The 19,164-nt window shown below is 41.3% G+C and overlaps 1 protein-coding gene across 1 annotated transcript; it reads right to left on the bottom strand.

Moving 5' to 3' along the window:
• Positions 1-10,519: 10,519 nt before the first annotated feature.
• LOC134435841 (protein phosphatase 1 regulatory subunit 36) lies at positions 10,520-18,571 on the bottom strand. The gene is made up of 11 exons (XM_063184888.1): positions 18,427-18,571; positions 18,102-18,175; positions 17,881-17,967; positions 17,643-17,761; positions 17,362-17,431; positions 17,114-17,218; positions 16,620-16,763; positions 16,048-16,090; positions 14,547-14,725; positions 13,540-13,737; positions 10,520-11,024 (listed from the first exon to the last, which is right to left on the bottom strand). The coding sequence occupies exons 1-11, from the start codon at positions 18,448-18,450 to the stop codon at positions 10,754-10,756; spliced, it is 1,314 nt and encodes a 437-aa protein (XP_063040958.1). The 5' UTR covers positions 18,451-18,571; the 3' UTR covers positions 10,520-10,753.
• Between the last annotated feature and the right edge of the window lie 593 nt (positions 18,572-19,164).

Raw genomic sequence — 19,164 nt, 5'->3', positions numbered from 1 at the left:
AGTCTTCACAGGGGTACAGTACCCGTTCTATCACAGGGGCACAGTACAAACCCAGCACTTACCCCGCTCCATACAGCAAGGGTACATACCCAACACTTACACTACACCATACAGCAAGGGTACATACCCAATAGGCTACTTACCCTACTCCTTATAGTAGGGCTGCACAATTAATCGAAAATAATCGAAAATCGTGATATAGTCGTGATATCGAATTCGTGATTTTAATCGTGATGAAATCATGGCAATAGTGAGCTACCTTTGAGAGCCTCCTTGATGCCAGATCATACGGACAGGCTGGTGTTTCTGGACAAAACTCTGTTCATCTAAGTGCCATGCTATTACCTTTTACATAATTTTTACAATTCATTTTATTTTTCTCATGCCGTATATAATTCATTCTTGGTTATATTTCATTTCGTTATAATTTTTTAAAAAAAATGATTTTGACCCAAATAATCGTGATTACGTTTTTTCCATAATCGTGCAGCCCTACCTTATAGCAAGGGTACATACCCAACACTTACCCTACCCCTCCTAGCCAGGCTGGGCTCTAGCCATCTTGAAACAGGTGAGAGGCGCTCACTCAGGGGCCAGCAGGGACACTGTGACCTGAGAGAGCACGGGGTCACGACCTTCCTCAGAGTCTGGCGTAGCTCTTCCTGGGTCAGGGGTCAGGAGACAGGGGTGGTGAGAACGCCGCGAGAGGACGAGAGGAGACGATTGAGGATCACCACACTACCCCCATAAAACTGCCACAGCTCAGTCAAGCTAGGACACTGATTACAAAGCCATCTTCCGCACTCGCATATGGATCCTTTCAGACGGAGACTTCTATTAGTGCATGACACTGTGTTGTGCAAAAAGGGAGAAGTATAATTTGGGAACTCAACTAATATTGCAAGATATTTGAAACTATGAAGTTAAGCTGGACTTGTTATGTCAATGCTGTTAATGATGTTAATGTTAACTGCACTCTGCAATACGTTGACAATATTCTTCTGTAACATGGTTCTCCTCATGTTTTCTTAGGAATTACATAATACTTAGCTGAGACTTTCATCCAAAGAGACTTCCAGTTATTTTACTTTATTTGACTATTGGTTACAGTCCTTGGAGCGAGGTTAGGTGCCTTGCTCAAGGGCACTTCAGCCATGGCTATAGGTGTAGGGTAAGGTGAGGGTGGGATTTGAACCCTCTAACCGTAAGACCACCTCCCTAACCATTAAGTCACAGCTGTGCCATGAATAAAATGTTTAAATAAGAAAAACAACCATAAAGCCCTGCTGTGGCCTAACGGTAGGGCACTGGGCTACTATGCCGGCGACCTGGGTGCGATTCCGGCCTCGGTCATTTGCCGAACCTTCCCCGTCCCTCTCTCTCTCCGTTCAATTCCTGGCCCTCTGTAATTGTCCTGTCACAATAAAGGCATAAAAAGCCCCCAATTTATTTTTTATTTTTTATTTTTTTAAGAAAAACTTCCACAAAAATAAACAAACACACAAGAGAGCAGTGGCTTTTTTGGATGTAATAAAAGGAAAAACAGCGTAATTGAAAACTGTTCTTCATTTTGTAATCTCTTTGCATAACCTAATAGCAATGGTTTGTGCTCATACCCCCTCCCAGCCAGCTCATTTTGTATGTCTAATGCGCAATCTTCACGTTACATAATTTACATTAGTGTGGGGATTCAAAACATAAGCATGTGTTTTTACTTTTTGTTGGCTGTTCACATTTCAGACAGGCTTAACTTGTATTTTGAAATATGATCTTCATGACGATATCTTTTTTTTTACATAAACCTTTTATGCAATCTCTCTCACCCGTATGCACTCCCTGCTTCATCCTGATAAAGCAGTACAGACTGTACTTAAAAAAAAAAACATTCTGAAACGTCATCATCACAACATCTGACATCTGATCTCAGTAGAGACACCCTCAGTGGCGTTGGCTTCAGTTCCATAGATGTCCCCTCAAAGTAATGAGATAGCTACAGCAGCAACGCATAGGCTACAGGGAGGAAGTAAGCAAACAAGTGCTGTGGCTGGTCACATTTGATCTGTTTTACAGTGTAGATATGAGCATTACAGGCTCTGCGTTCAATATAAGACACAACATAGAAAAACTAAACGAAAGTGTATATAAAATAATATTAAAGCATATATATATAATATATAACCTACAGTATATGCAAAATTTACACCTTCTAAACCAGCCCACACAACAAGTCAGTGTAAACAAATCAGAAAGCCTTCTCTCAAAATTGGCATTGTGTTTAACCCAGCAAACATGGCGGTGTTCTGTTTACTGTACTGCACACAATAACAATGAATGTCAGGAGTCCATTACCAGAAGAAAGCAGCATAGTACATGAGAATGTCCTTGTTTGTCCTATAGTGAACTCTCTCTCCCACACACACACGTGCATGTATGTATGCATCCAGGATTGAAGGTGAAAAGACGTACAAGTAACTGACACCTTGTGCGAGAGGGGAAACACAAACACATGTAAACAAAGAAAGAATGGTTCCATCAGCAGAAAAGAAATAACCTGAGCACTTGGTGTACAATGACCAGTTCCATCTCGGCACATTTGAAGCCTGCCACAGAGATGTCCATGGTGGAGTGGCTACTGTGGAGATATGTCTCCCTCTACAGGAGAAAGAGGCACACTGCAGGAATAATGGTGGACTCATGACATGATGTGCATACTGTATGTGTGTCTGCACTCTACTTTTAAAAAAACAAACACTGACACCTCACCCGCCTTTTGCATCTGCACTTGTTGTTCTGTGTATTTCCTGCGCAATTCGTATAGTGATGTTGGCTATGATTATCAGAGATGTATAAAGTAGTTCTACTGGAGAAAAGTAGTGGAGCAGAAGTACCAGTATCATCTTGTCAAATGACTTGAGTAAAAGTCAAAAGTAACCTTTCCTTACCTTACTCAAGTAGAAGGACAAAAGTATTCAAAATGTGTTGTACTTAAGTAAAGCAAGTAGAAGTATTGCAAGTTTTGCTACTTGAGTAAAAAGTAGAAGTAGAAGTAAAAGTACTGCATTAAAAAAAAATGGGGGGAAAAAAGTCAGTCAAAAGTTTGAATACCATTTGGTTTATTAGAGCTCTGTACAATAAGTCTCTTATGAAGTGCAAATACCATTATGGTTTGTTATTAAAACAGCTTTGTAACACAAGTTCAGTTTTTAAGAAAACGCAGGGCAGTAGTTTTACTGCTTAAAACAGTGCTTCCAACCAGCTCGTTGTGCTTCAAGTATTTTTTTTTTTTTTTTAAATGTCAGAAGTGCACATAAAAAAATAATCAAATAAATTAAAATATCAAATAAAAACATCAAATAAAAAAATGTATTAAAAAAACCTTTTCCGGGCTTTGTCGCCAACTCAAACCTTTCACACTGATTTGCTTAAAGAAGCCAGTTAGGCAGCAAGGAAGTTTTTATTTCCCTACCATTGCATCGCCCACTGACTGTGAACACGTTCCATCATATCTAGCACTTGGGCATAGAAACGAGTAACGAGTAACGAAAGCAGCACATGAAAAATATATCGGAGTAAAAGTATTAATTTCATCAGAAAAATGTAGTGCAGAAAAATTACAAGTATGAGGAAAAAAATATTACTCAAAAAAGTACAGATACTATAGTTTAGTACTTAAGTACAGTACTTCGTTACTTTTACTTCGTTACTATACATCTCTGATGATTATGCCCTCGATTCTAAGTCGCTTTGGTTTAAAAACTGTCTGCCAAATGTAATGTCATGTAACAAGCCTCCCACACAGCCTCCTAATGCCTTCCTTAAAATTCCTGATACTGCCCTACAAAGCAAAAATGCAGTAACTATGCAGAGCTCCAAAGTGGGTTAAGTGATTTTTAAAATGATCCTGTTGTCCAGCCCAAGTTTTAGACAGTACTGATATGTGTGGCTAGCCTGGCGAGCTAAACCCCTACAGCAAAGCCTAGGGGCGTCTAGATTTCTAGGCTAATGTGTGGCAGTTTTGTTAGTTTATTTTATCACATTCTTTAACTTCATATTTTGATATGTATGCCATTAAAAACATACAAATTCATTTTCACCAACATTGTAGTAAATGCCTTCTTGCTTAAGGCATCATGGTAGCAGTGCATTACTAGAACATTAGACGTCAGACTTATACCTGGTGCCATGTTATAACACATTTAGCACATAGTTTGCTTTTCACTGGTGTGGCCTATGGACCTGCAATTTCCAATAGCCAAGAAGTCCTGTGCAACTCTAGACCTTACAGCAGGCCAGTTTGATGACTGGGTATAGTACAATCCACATGTGACCTGGGGAAGGCCAACAGGCCGAAACGTTGTCCCATTAAAAACATGTTTATACAACTCGGGAGTGTGCGACACGTCTCTCCTCCTGTATAGTATCCATGCCATGCACATAGCTAGACGTGGATAAACCCTCTCAAGGAAGTATGCCATGACCTGTTTTCCTTCGCTCTATTCTCAAACACAACAGTAATTTCACTATTACAGTAACATCATCCAGGCAAGAATGTTGGTGGATCATGTCCACCTCTGAACCTAGGATAGAAATCTTGTTTAGGGCAGTCATGGGTAAGCGGTTAGGGCGTCAGACTTGTAGGCCAAAGGTTGCCGGTTCGACTCCCGACCCGCCAGGTTGGTGGGGGGAGTAATTAACCAGTGCTCTCCCCCATCCTCCTCCATGACTGAGGTACCCTGAGAATGGTACCGTCCTGCCGCACTGCACCCTGGGCCCCATTGGGGGCTGCTCCCTTGCACTTGTGTGCTGTGGAGTGCTGTGTCACAATGACCATGGGAGTTGGAGTTTCCCAGGTGGCTTTCACTTCACGTATAGGCCTACCCAGGTGAAAAACCCATATACTTAAAGTGTACTTTTTTTGACCGTACTTAGTACAAAGTGTACTATTTTCGGCGATTTAAAGTGCGCTTCATTGCACTATTAGTGCGCTGAAGCACTACTAAAGCAGTACTTCAGCACACTTGCAGCACACTGAGGATGCTAAATTGGCACCACTTTTGGACAACTTTAAGTGCACTACAAGCATACTTTTGGAAGTATGCTCCAAACACGCTTTTCATGCATTCGTATGGCATTAATAGTGTGCTTGAGTACACTTCTATAACATTTTATTGTTACTAGAAGTACAATAAAAGTATATTAACGTCATGCTTCTTTGGACTACATTGGAACATTTTAAGTATGTAAAAAGTATATCATATTAAGTATTGTAAATATATAACAGGTATGCTTGAAGTATATTTACAGTACACTCCCAAGTACAACGAATAATATAAATGTAATACTACAATCCATGCTGGTTCTCAGAGCTTGTACATTACACACAGCCACATGTCACAGTAGTGATACAGTATGCATGCCTAGCACAACTGACATTTACAATCATTGCATTGTTACAGAGAATTCAGGTACACATTTCACTTTAATTCATTCTTGTTCCATCTTCCTGAAGTTGATCATTTGAATTGATCACGAATGGTGACCCTTGAGTCTTTGTTTGAACAACTAGTTCCAACTTACCTCTCACCATGACATCATGGGAAGTGTGAGTCTATATATACCAGAACATATACGTGACCATCATAATGACGGTGGGAACATGGCCATTTTTTGTGTACCACTTTAAAATGTTAAAACTCCTACAATAAATGCAGAATATAACAATGAGTAATATTTTCATGCAAACCAAAGATATTCCTTAGAGGTAAATGGATTTCTGTTTGAGAAATGTAGCTCCAAGAAGTGCATTGCATGATGGTGCATGCATGATGATGCATGATGGGTAAATGCACTTTGTGTAAGCACACTTTGAATATATTTGGATGAAGCACAATCATAGTGCACTTAGAAAAAGTATACTTCCAATATGTTAAAGTGATTTACTTTAAAGCGCACTATAGAAAATCACACTTCGAAGTCACTTGGGTGAAGTATAATCAAAGTGCACTTAAAAAAAGTGCAATTGCAATATGTTATTTTAAAATACACTTTTAGTAAGTTCACTGTTAGAACACTATTAGTATATTCCTCTAAATACACTTTAGCCAAACATCTTCTAAGTGCACTTTATGTATGGTTCGCAAAGTGTACTTTCTTTGAGAGCAACTTAATTACATCTAATTTTAAGTACACTTTAAATAAGCATATTGTAAACATACTTTTTCTTAGCACAAAAAGTGTGAGTGCGCTTTTAACATGCTAAGTACACTTCAGTCGTGCTTTTATTGTACTAAATTGAACCACTTTTTCACCTGGGTAATACTAATGCCCTGATCCATCTGTTTGTTGAGCATTGTGCTATTTCTAATGACTCCGATTCTGGTTAGATCAAATGCTGTGTGGCAACGATCTTTAGCTTGGATCTCCACCCTGCTCTTCTGACTGAGGAGACAAAGGTTACGTGGCATGCAGTGTGTAAGCCTACAGGGCTATCACCCAAATATAGCATGCAAATTATTGTTCTTTTCAAATAATTTTCATTTATAGATGTATTATCATAGATGTTTGATGTTGTGTTATTTTAGAAGGCTGAGGAGTCTTTTATTTTCTACATGATCTATGAAGTTGAAATGAGATAAAAGGTGGCATGGAGCATTCATTTCCAATGAATAGAGAGAAGCGGGCTGAGACTATTGTTTAAACTAGTCTCTCGCCCGCGGACATTTTTCTTTAGTTTGTCGTGGCAAACATACTTGTTCTTTTGTTGTGGAATCAAGAAAGCAAATATATTTCCGATGACATGAATCTTTTTTCCATTTGTGTAGACCAATGCATGTATTTGTTTGTATTTGGTTTGACTAACAATTTGAAACTTTGGACATTCAGCAATAACATGCTCCTCCAGTTATCGATGGTTGGCAGCACAAATAGGAACTGTTTTTATGGCCTACATTCCTACAACATAGACCATAAAACCCATTATATGTTATGCATGGCAATACATTACTAGAAAAAGACAACATTTGCTATGAACGGGAGAGATAAAATGCAATGAAGAGGAAAATAAGAGGACATGCAGGATATTTCTTTGCCGAATTCATGCTGCCCATTCACAATTGTTACATTTATCACAAATACATACCACCTCTAAATGGCTTTTTTCATACATGAAAAGGGGGATCTTCTCCATGTCCGCCATTTTGAAATTCCAGAAATATTTAGCCGCAAAGTTATTTTTAGCAGCAAAACATAATGGTCGTAGAAAAAGTTTATTATTTCGTAAATGTTCATGAAAAGATCAAATTGGGCTTTAGGCAGCACAGTTTCAATGAGCAGCATAGATGCAATACCTACTCTGACCACAATTCTACACAGTGCACCTTCAAAGATGTTCACCTGCCAATACTATTGCACCAGTGATGGTCTGATTACATTACATTACATTACATTACATTACATTGCATTTGGCAGACGCTTTATAACCAAAGCGACTTTCAAAAGAGGACATAATCCAGCCAACATCACAAGCAAATACAAAGTGCACAGGAGATATACAGAACAACAAGTGCAGTTGCAAAGAGGGGTTAGGTTTTTTTTTAATTATTATTATTTTTTATATATAAAGAGTAAATAACGAGTACACACACACACAAACACACACACACAAAAACTAAACTAAACATCATGTCAGGAGTCTGCCCTGGGGCAAGGCCAGCTCAAGCATTAGTCTAGTAGATTCTCTCGAAAGAGGAAGGTCTTTAGTCTTTAGTCTGATCTCCAAAAATTCCGTGCTCCTGGACACGGATGTTAAGGACACGAAATCCGTGTCCAGGAGCACGGATTTTGCCAAAATTCCGTGCTCCTGGACACGGAATTGCTTTCCGTGCTCCTGGACACGGAATTGTTTTCCGTGATGGGCACACGGAAGTGCTTGCTATAGGCTATTACCACAGCACTGTGTTAACTCTATCATTCGAAAATACATACCAAATGCTAATCCTAAACAAAATAATGCTATAGCAATTTAAGTTGTGCCCTGACCAAAACATCCCTTAACCTGTCATTGAAGACATATTTTTTAGAAATACCTTTTCCAGTTGGTTGCTAGGCTATCAAATTCATACAATGAATGAAAGAAAACTTTTTAGAAAAAATATTTGAAATTAGAAAAATCCTGAGAAAACACAAGACTGTGGAAACATAGAGCTGTGGGAGTATAGAGAGAGCACTTCTGTGTGTCCATCACGGAAAATAATTTCGTGTCCAGGAGCACGGAATTTTGGCAAAATCTGTGCTTCTGGACACGGATTTTGTGTCCTTAACATCCGTGTCCAGGAGCAGGGAATTTTTGGAGATCATGTTGTTTTGAATCAGGGTGTGTGAGCTTGATGCAAACATGCAAAGGACAGTTGCTGGACTGTAAATGTTGTAAAAGGCGTTACGTAAATCAGGTCTGTGTGGTGTCAAAGACATTTTTTCAAAAGGAAAGGGTCAGCTGCACACAGGTTTTTAAAATGACATTACATTACACTTAACTGCTCATGCATATCCATGGCAACTTAGTTATTGCTGGGTATTGGTTACAGTCCCACTGTACGGTTGGGTGCTTTGGGCCCTTCAAGAATTCAAGTATTCAAATGTGTAATCTTCTGATTCCAAGACCAAATCCCTACCCATTAAGTCACGGCTACCCACAAACAAGTAACATAAATAAGAGCAGAGCAGAGGAGAGCAGACATTTCACTGCTTCAGCATTTCCTCAAAGCTCTCTGTGCTTGCAAGCCTGAAGTGAATAAACAGCAGAGCAGACATGCTTTCCTCAATGCTGTCTTTGCTTACGAGCCCAGGGCCACTTGCAGCTTTGGCCTGGAACAGGACAAACTCATCCATAAGGGCCCCCCACCCAATACATGTCATGTGCTAGGGACCCAATTATGCCCACCCCCTTTTCCCTAGGCCCAGTACAACTGATCCTTTTGTCCCCACTGTCATCTTCCCTGTGCAAGCCTGAACTAAGAGAGCTAGGTGCCTTGCCAAACAGGGAATACTTGTGACCTCAGGGAAGAGCTGACTGAGAACCATCAGCACCTGGAAAATGAATCATATTCAAACGCTGGAGAGTAAACAAGCGCTGAGTGAAAAATTACAGGTTACAATTTTCGTGTGTGTCTGCAATGTGTTGTAAAAAAAGAAAAAGAAAATGACAAGGAAAAAAAGGACAAGAAAAAAGGAGCGCTCTCCTTTTCATTTCCTCCTCGGGTGCATTTCTTGAAACCACAATTGCTAATTATGTGAGCTACTTTCTTGTTTTCAATGCAATTTCCCATTGGCAACTACCAAAGTTGCTAACTGACTAACAACTACACTTTTGAGAAACACACCCCTGCTTTAAAACTGAAACTAATCAAGATGTGCCATAAATCATATACCATGATGTTTTGGTAATAATTGTCCAGAACCAAAAACAACATACATAGCATCAGTGACATTTCCAAGTGTAGCCATGGCCATGTGGTGGTTGTTTCACTTTAGCCTGCATTATATGTTGACACAATCTTCCCTGTAGACCACACATGTCCCAAGAGCGGCCAGGGGGCCATTTGTGTCCCGCAGCTATTTTTAAACAAGTCCGACAGGCGGACAAAGATGCATCTGTCTATATCAGATGTGGGCAAACTCAGGTGTGGGGGCGACAATGGTGTAATTATGTTGCCTTACACCATTTCATATTATTGGCACCGACAAGTGGACTACGACATCCAGCCCTTTGGTCAACTTTCTAAACCCAATGCGGCCCTTGGGCCAAAATAATTGCCCACCCCTGGTCTATATACTCTGCCGCCTTGTGGCCACAGGAGGGAATTACAATTTAAAGAATGCGCTTCAGACGGACGGCCAGATAGACAGACATACCGTCTTATAAAGATGCTAGGACGCATCTAAAAATATATAAAGGATATGGCCCGGACAATAATACTGAGCTCAACTCAGTGTGCCGAGCGGTATCCAGGCACACTGGCTGTGCCAAACTACCAGGGCTTCCAGTTTGTAGTCGCTTCATTATAATCCAAACACTACGTATTGGATACCTTGAGCCAGGCGTCCATCACACAAAATGTCACCCCTAGCATATGTGGCCTGGTCTTTTGTTTGTTTTTCTGCACTTAGCCCTAAATAAAAAAAAAAACGTTTGGATACCCCTGCTATAGACAAACTCTTCCCTAGAATGAAATTGTGAGTGAGATCTCAACCATGATAAGCACCAGGCTTGGTAGCACACACTCGTGCCACAGAGACCTCAAAATGAAGTTCACAACCGGAGCCACAGGCAGAGATGAATGAGATGTGCAATATTTACACATGTCAGAGAATGTTGCTTTGGGCACAAGGACATGAAAATCCGTTTTTTGGATCTGAAGTAGGCAAAAACGGGTCAACAACAGGTTATCGGATCTAACGCTTTTATTAAAATGGGTCAGCAAAATAGATGAATGTGTAAAAGCACACACAATACAACACATGCTTAATTTAAAATGCTCATTGCTGGTTATTTTTAATTCAGAATAATTATGGACAGCCAAAACATACACACACACACACACACACACACACACACACACACACACACACACACACACACACACACACACACACACACACACACACACACACACACACACACACACACACACGGTAGCTTTGCAGGCTCTGCCCCACCCCCCACCCACACACACTACTACTACTACTACTGCTGCTACTATTCAGTGTCTGAGGATGGTCCCTCGGTGGTGGCCCGGGTGGTGGCAGTGTTGGCAGTGTTGGCGCGGCTGGCGCTGGCCACGCTGGAGGCAGCCCTGGCCCTCATGGAGGCTATGGGGGAGCTGGGGGCAGAGCTGCCACTGCCACTGCTCGCACCACCGCCGCCGCCGCCGCCGGCCTCCTCCTCCTCCCCGGTCCCCTCCACCGTACAGTGGGGCATCAGCGTGGTGGGGCTGAAGTGGGCCAGCGGCTTACCGATGATGCCAAAACTAAGGAGAGGGGAGTACACATACACGTACATGAGGAAGTAGTATAGAAGTAGTATAGTGCACAGTAGAGTAGAATAGTATATTATATTGGCATAGTGTACAATAGCATAGTATATTATATTGGCATAGTGTACAATAGGATAGTATATTATATTGGCATAGTGTACAATAGGATAGTATATTATATTACCTATGATGCTAAAACTAAGGAGAGGGGAATACATACACGTACATGAGGAAGTAGTGTAGAAGTAGTATAGTGCACAGTAGGATAGTATATTAATGCATACATGACATACGTACAAACCCCAACTCCGATGAAGTTGGGACGTTTGGTAAACAGTGAATAAAATCAAAATGCTATCATTTTCAAAACATTCAATCTATTCATTAGATGGAGAATAGTGAAAAGACAACATATTAAGTGTTAAAACTGAGAAAAAATATTGTTTTGGGGGACATATGTACTCATTTCTAATTTGATAAATCCAACACGTCTCAAAAGAGTTGGGACGGGGATCAGTGAAATTTAGTAAACATCCAAATAAGATAAAACAACAAAGAATAACATTTCAAAATGAATTGTACTGACGGACAATATAGGTGTCCAGGTATAAGATCATCACAGAGAGGCTGAGTCACTCAGAATTAAAGATGCAAAGGGAATAATTACCATAGTTATTACATACATTTTTGAATTCCCTTTGATTTACCACGATTGAGTGTATATAAGACATATTTTTGTTAATAAAATCATTGTATAGGTTCATGACATCATGAAATATATATTGGCTGTAGTCTCACTCTAATTCCTGGAGTGCTAGAGCTATTGAAAATTGACAATATTAAGAATGCTTAATGCATGGAAATGACACAGGGGTTTAACATTCTCCTAAGCACCTGAGCTCACTTGAAATAGACCCAGAAGACATGGGAAACTGTCCTTTGCTTACAGAAGTCACCAGAAGTTGTAGAAGTCCATTCTTTTTGACAATAATAGAGCATTGCACATCCTGTGCTACAGTGAAAATGGACCATCCAACTTGTGTTAGTGCTAGCTTCAAAAGTCAGCCTCCATGATGGCATGCGGGTGCAGTAGTGCATTGGTTAAGATGTTCTCACTCAACTGTAGAGTTAAATACAGTGCTGAATGGTATAAATGGGTTTTAAACAGCATGAAAAGCCACTCATGCATTATATTTTGAAGGGAGATCTTCGATTACTGCCACATAGTAAGGTCAAATTGCATTCTCTACTATGTTTTAACAGTTTGGCTCCATCATAAGGACCAGCAGGTGATAAAATGGTGGGTTTTTGGTCAAGACCTGTCACACTATAAGCACTACAGAAAGGAAAACATTGCAAAACATGACAAGGAATACACCCACCATTTAAGCTGGTGAAATCATGTCCAAGATAGGAATTAACACTGTTTTTTATATAAAATCATCTCATCGGTTAATGTATTTAACTGTTAAGTGTTGTCTTTTGTTTTGTTTTTAGTCTTCCTCGACATTTGCTGCCATTTATTGTCCCCGTCCCAACTCTTTTGAGACGTGTTGGATTTCTCAAATTAGAAATGAGTACATATGTCCCCCAAAACAATATTTTTTCTCGGTTTTAACACTTAATATGTTGTCTTTTCACTATTCTCCATCTAATGAATAGATTGAGTGTTTTGAAAATGATAGCATTTTGATTTTATTCACTGTTTACCAAACGTCCCAACTTCATCGGAGTTGGGGTTAGTACATGACAGCGCATGTCTTGAGTCTAGATTTACAGTCATCAATAGTGGGTGCATTTTTTGCGTCATCTGGAAGCAGGTTCCAAAACTTTGCAGTGTAGTAGCTAAAGGCTGCCTCTCCAATCTTTGTTTTGACTTTTGGAATGACCAGCAAATTCTTCTTTGACCTGAAGTGTAGTGTTATAACTTAATACTACATAGATTCAATTGCGTCTATGTTTCGTCTAGTGTTGCTTTGCAGTATAGTGCAGTATAATAACTTCATACTGGCCAGCTGTGTAGTGCAGGGGTATTCAATGAAATGTCAAGGAGGACAAGTTTTTCCCTCCCAGCAAAGGGGCCGAACTATACGTATGTATTATGGTTGCCGACTGTCAATGCTAAAAATATGGGAGACCTCATTAAAGTGGAGGGTCTGGGGGTCTTCCCCCAGAAAGTTTTGCATTTCTTAGATGTAATTTGCTGCATTTTAACATCCCGTGTCCCATTTCAGCTCTATACAGACCCCATACTTTTATCTCTAAATTCAGAAAAATTTAGATTCTGTATTTCAATGGGCTTGTGGGGGGCCAGAAACTTGCTGTCTAAGGGCCGCATCTGGCCCCAGGGCCGCCATTTGAATAGCCCTGATGTAGTGTAACTACTTCAGATAAATACAGATAAATACAGTTGTTTTGCAGTATAGTGTAGTGTAATTTTGCAGTAGAGTGTAATGTTGTTTTGCAGTATAGTATAGTGTTGTATTGCAGTATTGTGTAGTGTTATTACTTCATATTGGTCAGCTGCCTGCTGAGCTGCGCCACCAGTTTGTCCATGTTGACGAGGGGCGGTGCGTTGGACTGCTCTGGGGGCGGGGCCCTCTGGAAGAGGTGGGGCGCGTCCTCCTGTGGGGTGGGCAGCAGGGACACCATGATTGGGGAGCGCTGGGTCATGATCCTGCTCAACGCCGGCCGCCGCTGCGACTTCCTGTGTCAGGAGAGTAGACTTATCATCACTCCCACTGCCTCTCCGTTTGTAAATGTTTTCTTGATAATTCGTTTAAAACCCTTTATAGGGCAAGTTACTATATTTGATCACTTTCGATCACTTCCACACCTATTACAAATGCTCCTGCCATGCCTCTCTACAAGGATGTACAAGCAAGTGGGTTAGGCTATATCAAATTAATCAGGAGAAATCAGGTTTTCAGACAGATAGTATATTTGACCAATCAACAGTGGCCTGGAGCCTGCCAAACCTTTCTTTTTCTCTCGGAAGTTGAGATTTGTGTGCCCTATAATGGGTTTATTAAGTTAAAAATGTTTATACATTTTTTTAATCCTTTCTGACGCAAGGTTCTAAGCTGTATGTCTATGTCCAAGTCCAGAATGAAGGGAGATCAATTGGGAATACCACGCCCCTTTAGGGGACCAATCCTGACCCCACTTTCTTGCATTGATAGCATGCACAATGATTTATTTTGGTTGAAGATTTTGAAACCGTTAAGACACCTTATAAATTTGCTGTTACCAGAATGGCAATGACCAAGTCGTAGTGCATTACTAAAGGCCCTGTGTTATGTCATAGTATTGTAGTAGTACTATGGTAGTTAACTTTTCAGTGACTATTACAGCGTGCCAGTGCAGGTACGGCGTGCATTCACCCAGTTGGGTCCTCTGGCTCGCCCACTAAACTGCATTGTTTTCCCCTCCGAATGCGGCAAAACAAGCAATTTCATGGGCGGGCCCAGAGTAGCCGACTGGGTCTATAAATGGCCTACAAGTCTTTGGTCTCACCTCTTGACAGCACTGGGCTCCTGGGTCTCGGTCTCCGCCGGGCTGGGCTGGTTCTTGAGCTTCACAGTGGGGTTGAAGGTGTCGGAGCGCAGCAGGCGACTGATCTCTTCCTGGATGCCCTGCATGTCCTTCCTAGTGAAGGTCACCCACGCTGCGTAGCACGAGAACTTGTACAGGACCTGGCAAAACAGGACTGCATTTCTCAAAACCAAAGTTGCTTACTACATTAGCTTATTTGTTTTTTTCAATGCATTTTTTGTCATTGGCAACTACCGAAGTTGCTAACAGGCTAACAATTTCTCTCTTGCGAAATTCACCCCAGACATGATTTATTTAGAACAATTGGGTGTTGATGGATTAACATCTGACTTTGTGTGTGTGTGAGAGAGATCTGACTTTGGCTAAATATATGCATATATGTGCTGTATTGTTAATACGTGTGCAATGATGTGTGTAATGTCTGTGTTTTACTGTATTTATGTATGTATGCTCCTGGACACCTTAATTTCCCTCTGGATTAATAAATGATACTCTACTCTACTCTAGTCTACGACATGACATTGTCAACACTAGTATCAATTGTTGCGTAAATCGAGCATCAGCGTTAGTTAAAAAAGTGAAAGTGAAAGCCCATTGGGAAACTCCAACTCCCATTGTCATTGTGACACATCACTCCACAGCACACAAGTGAACACTGCACACTGCACACAACGAAATTGCATTTATGCCTCACCCGTGCAAGGGGGCAGCCCTCAGTGGCGCCCCATGGGGAGCAGTGCGGTGGGACGGTACCATGCTCAGGGTACCTCAGTCATGGAGGAGGATGGGGGAGAGCACTGGTTGATTACTCCCCCCACCAACCTGGCGGGTCGGGAGTCGAACCGGCAACCTCTGGGATGCAAGTCTGACGCCCTAACCGCTCACCCATGACTGGCAGGACATGGTAGTCAAGAGCTCATTCATAACTTTTCAATAAAGAAATTGCATTCTGAATTTCCTCTCTTGTCTTTCTTGCCTTTAATTGACCTGACATAATTGTAGCTTGTCAATGAGTCAGGCCTTAAAATAATCAAAATAAAAGCAGAATTAAAATATGGAAGCAAAAGAGAGAGAGAGATGTGATTTTGGGAACATGATTAAGCTTATAGTAGGGTTGGGAGGGACAGAGGGACAGACAGAAAGACAGACAGACAGACAGACAGACAGACAGACAGACAGACAGACAGACAGACAGACAGACACACACACACTCCCATATGGTTCTTGATTGGAGTCCATTATGACCGTAACAAGAACATTGTGTCTTTGTTCTCGCCACAAAAAACTATAGAAGGCCTGTTTAGACTAGCATCTTGACTTTGTTTGTATGTGTGGCAAGACATAGTCAACACACACACACACACACACACACCAACTGAAGTGAAGACATGTCTAAACAGGAAAGAACCACTGACAGACAACATGGCAGAAACCACCATCTCCAAATCAACACTTGACCTACCTCATACAGTTGCCTGTCCTTGTGCGTCGCTGACATTTTACCCCTGTGGAGGGGAACAAAAAATAAAAAAGTTAAGAGTTCCAGCAGGAAGTCTGATGGTGCCAAATAAAAAGGTGGCAAAATATACAGGGTTGCCAGATGTGTCTGATAATTTCCGGTGCTCAAAAATGCCTGGAGGAGCAAAATCCCTTCCAATTTGAACCAAATTGTATTGACTTCTATGGCCATGAATCTACAGAAATGCCCTGTAATGCCTTGACCTTCCCAAAGTCCGTTTTTGACCGTATTTTAAAGAGCAAATGGCCATCGTAAGCAGCCCAATTTCATCTGGCAACACAGAAAATACAAGAATCTGCCTGTGTTGCCCAGGACTGCCTAACATAACCGAACAGGACCACTTCCTGGTTAAACAAGGGTTAAATAAAATAAAAGGTAAAATGATTAACAGGGTCCTCATTACCCATTGCGCACACAAATTGAGACATTAGTTGAGACATTATGTGTATGATCATCATGGGGGCGTAAAAAAAAAAAAACTGATCCACTTAGATACATAAGTGTTGTGTCCTGACCTTCCGCATGCCATGTGGTGGTGCTTGTTTGAGCGTCCGAGGCCCAGGATCAGGGAGGAGTAGCGGATGGCCAGCTGCTTCTGGGCCAGCCCCACCTTCGCACAGGCCTCCTCCGTCTGACGCTTCTCCGTCAGGCTGGGTTCACTGAGATACGGACAAGCACGCCACACATGTCGTCACACTCAGGGATTGAAATCACCCCAAAACATAGACATACACACATAGGCTACTATGTAGATATATATATATTTAATGGCATTTTTAAAATCTGTTCACATATCTTGTTTACATGGCAAATGGAGAAATAAAAATCACCATTGTGGGTGGGTGCGTTTTACAAAACCTTGATTAAAAATATCTGATTAAGGGAGGTGGTCAGTGATTTAAATACAGTATATCTGTTTTAGCGCGGTAGAACTCCCTTTATGTGTAAAGAATGTGCACTAAAAACATCATAATCATACTACGAGCATGGATATCTAGTCCAAACTTACGCCATCAGTGGATTTCTTTCCTTCTTTGCTTCCCAACTTTTCTTCTCAAAGTAACATGATAGATAAAGTAGCAGAGCACCCAAAAAGTTATCAAGCTCTGCACACCTGCCACAAAAAAAGGGGGGGGGGAATAGATTAATTCATAGCCCAATAAAAAACCAAAAACAATGCCTTCTGTCTCCAAAATTAGACTTTTAAACAAACATACCGTAGTGCTACCACAAATTGACACATAAGGGGCTACATACTTCATCAATGACAGAAAAGAGTGTGGTACTCGAATGGCCTCATTCTCCTCCAGCAAATTCAGTGCAACCTCTGTAAGGCAGACACACGATTAACATTAGCAATGTTGCGCAATTGTTCATCTGAGACTGCACATGGAGAGAGAGAGAGAGAGAGAGAGAGAGAGAGAGAGAGAGAGAGAGAGAGAGAGAGAGAGAGAGAGAGAGAGAGAGAGAGAGAGAGAGAGAGAGAGAGAGAGAGATGTTAAACTGAGGAAGCTCCATCAGCAGGGGAAAAAACGTACGTTTTACATTCTGGATAGTGACTTGGGTCCTTACAGCGCGTTTCAGACGCGCCACAAAAAGTGCCGTGCGCACTGCGGCCCCGGTCTTCCGTCGCTGCCCGAACCCGCCCGCCTGACCCCTGTAGGAGACATGGTGGTGGACCTGGTTATAATATGCATCTTGACTACCCGGAATTACATTGCAGCATTGTTTACATGACAGTATCATTAGCCGGTTTATTTGCGTTGGTGCGTTTACATAGGGTGTCTCTCTTGGCGCTTGGGTGCCTCTTCTTGCAATGCCCTCTTTCTTCTTTTGTCCTTGGCATCATCAGCTGCGTTGAAACTATATGGGTAAAATGCGACATGGAATGCTCATGCTCTATTAGTGGGCAAAAATGTGACACAATTGTCATCAGTTTTATCAGTTTATCAGTCATCAGTTTTTAGATAGCTTATTGCCTGAATGAGCTGGCGTACCAGGTGAATTCAAGGGCCTGCGTCTCATCATTCCATGACCACTTCCCCGGAGGAGGGACGTCTACTAGTTCTACCTGTTGTGGAAAAATAAGTTGGCTTCGTTACTTAGTAACCCACCCTACATTAATAGGCTATGCATTATACACTCCCGAATTCCCTTGGCGCATTTTCACAGCAAGCTCAAAACAACTCAACCATTCGTCAACGCTCTCCAAAACAAAGTAGCAAAAGGGCTATGTTCGCCTGAGTGCACGAGTTCAGTTTGAAACAGCAGGTGATGGCGGTAAAACACAATATTGCACAGCATTTGTTTGAATAGACCGACCGTTTCTGTCACAGATTCTGGCATTTTCAAAACAAAGCGCCTTCTTCACACAGAAGCATCTTCATATCAAGAGAAAAACACATGCGCTGAAATCCAAAGCCTCGCCATGACAGGTTCTCTTTTGTTTACAAGCATCGTCTAGGCAACAGGCGCAGGGCTGACCTAGCACGTGGACTTCCACATAGGCAGGACCAAGGATGGACCAAGTATGTAAGGAAGAGGACAACAATTGTTGCAAACACACACAATTGTTATTTTGTTTTTCCATTTGTCTTTAGTGCCACTGTTGAGAAAACCATCACCAAAAACATATGTGTGATGCTGTACACACAAAATTATTTTTGACATATTTAGGGGGGAATACATTTTTCCTCTTCAGCACTCTCTGGTAGGATACAAGCCTTACCCATTAGGCCTAGTAAAACATTGTTTCATAATGCGGGTAGGTGCCATGCCAGAGTGGGGAAAGCACAATATTATTTCATCATTCTGAACTGCAGTTCAAACATTGCTGTGACCTATTTCTGTGTGCCAAGATGGAATTCACCTTGGCTATTGCAGCGTTAAACCTGCAGCATGACTGTACCTGGAACAGAATATTACATGACCCTGGGGAATAGACGATTGCAAATGATCAACACCTGGCAAATCAATCATATTCAAACTGCTGTGTAAACAAACTTTGAGTTGAAAATTACAAGGTGTATGTTTGTTTTGGAACATTATGTCCGGTGTTGT

This window comes from Engraulis encrasicolus, chromosome 20 (assembly GCF_034702125.1).
Source record: "Engraulis encrasicolus isolate BLACKSEA-1 chromosome 20, IST_EnEncr_1.0, whole genome shotgun sequence".
NCBI lineage: Eukaryota > Metazoa > Chordata > Actinopteri > Clupeiformes > Engraulidae > Engraulis > Engraulis encrasicolus.
The sequence above is the reverse complement of the archived record's forward strand: the minus strand, read 5'-3'. Positions and strand labels throughout refer to the sequence as shown.

What these genes read in the sequence shown, in the direction of transcription:
- LOC134435841 (XM_063184888.1), bottom strand. Translation starts at nt 18,450, where the DNA reads ATGCCAGAATCTGTGACAGAAACG. An exon ending in CAGAATCTGTGACAGAAACG is followed by an intron (nt 18,176 to 18,426) that starts GTCGGTCTATTC and finishes TTTCCACAACAG; the next exon opens with GTAGAACTAGTAGACGTCCC. An exon ending in CACTATCCAGAATGTAAAAC is followed by an intron (nt 17,432 to 17,642) that starts GTACGTTTTTTC and finishes TCTGCCTTACAG; the next exon opens with AGGTTGCACTGAATTTGCTG.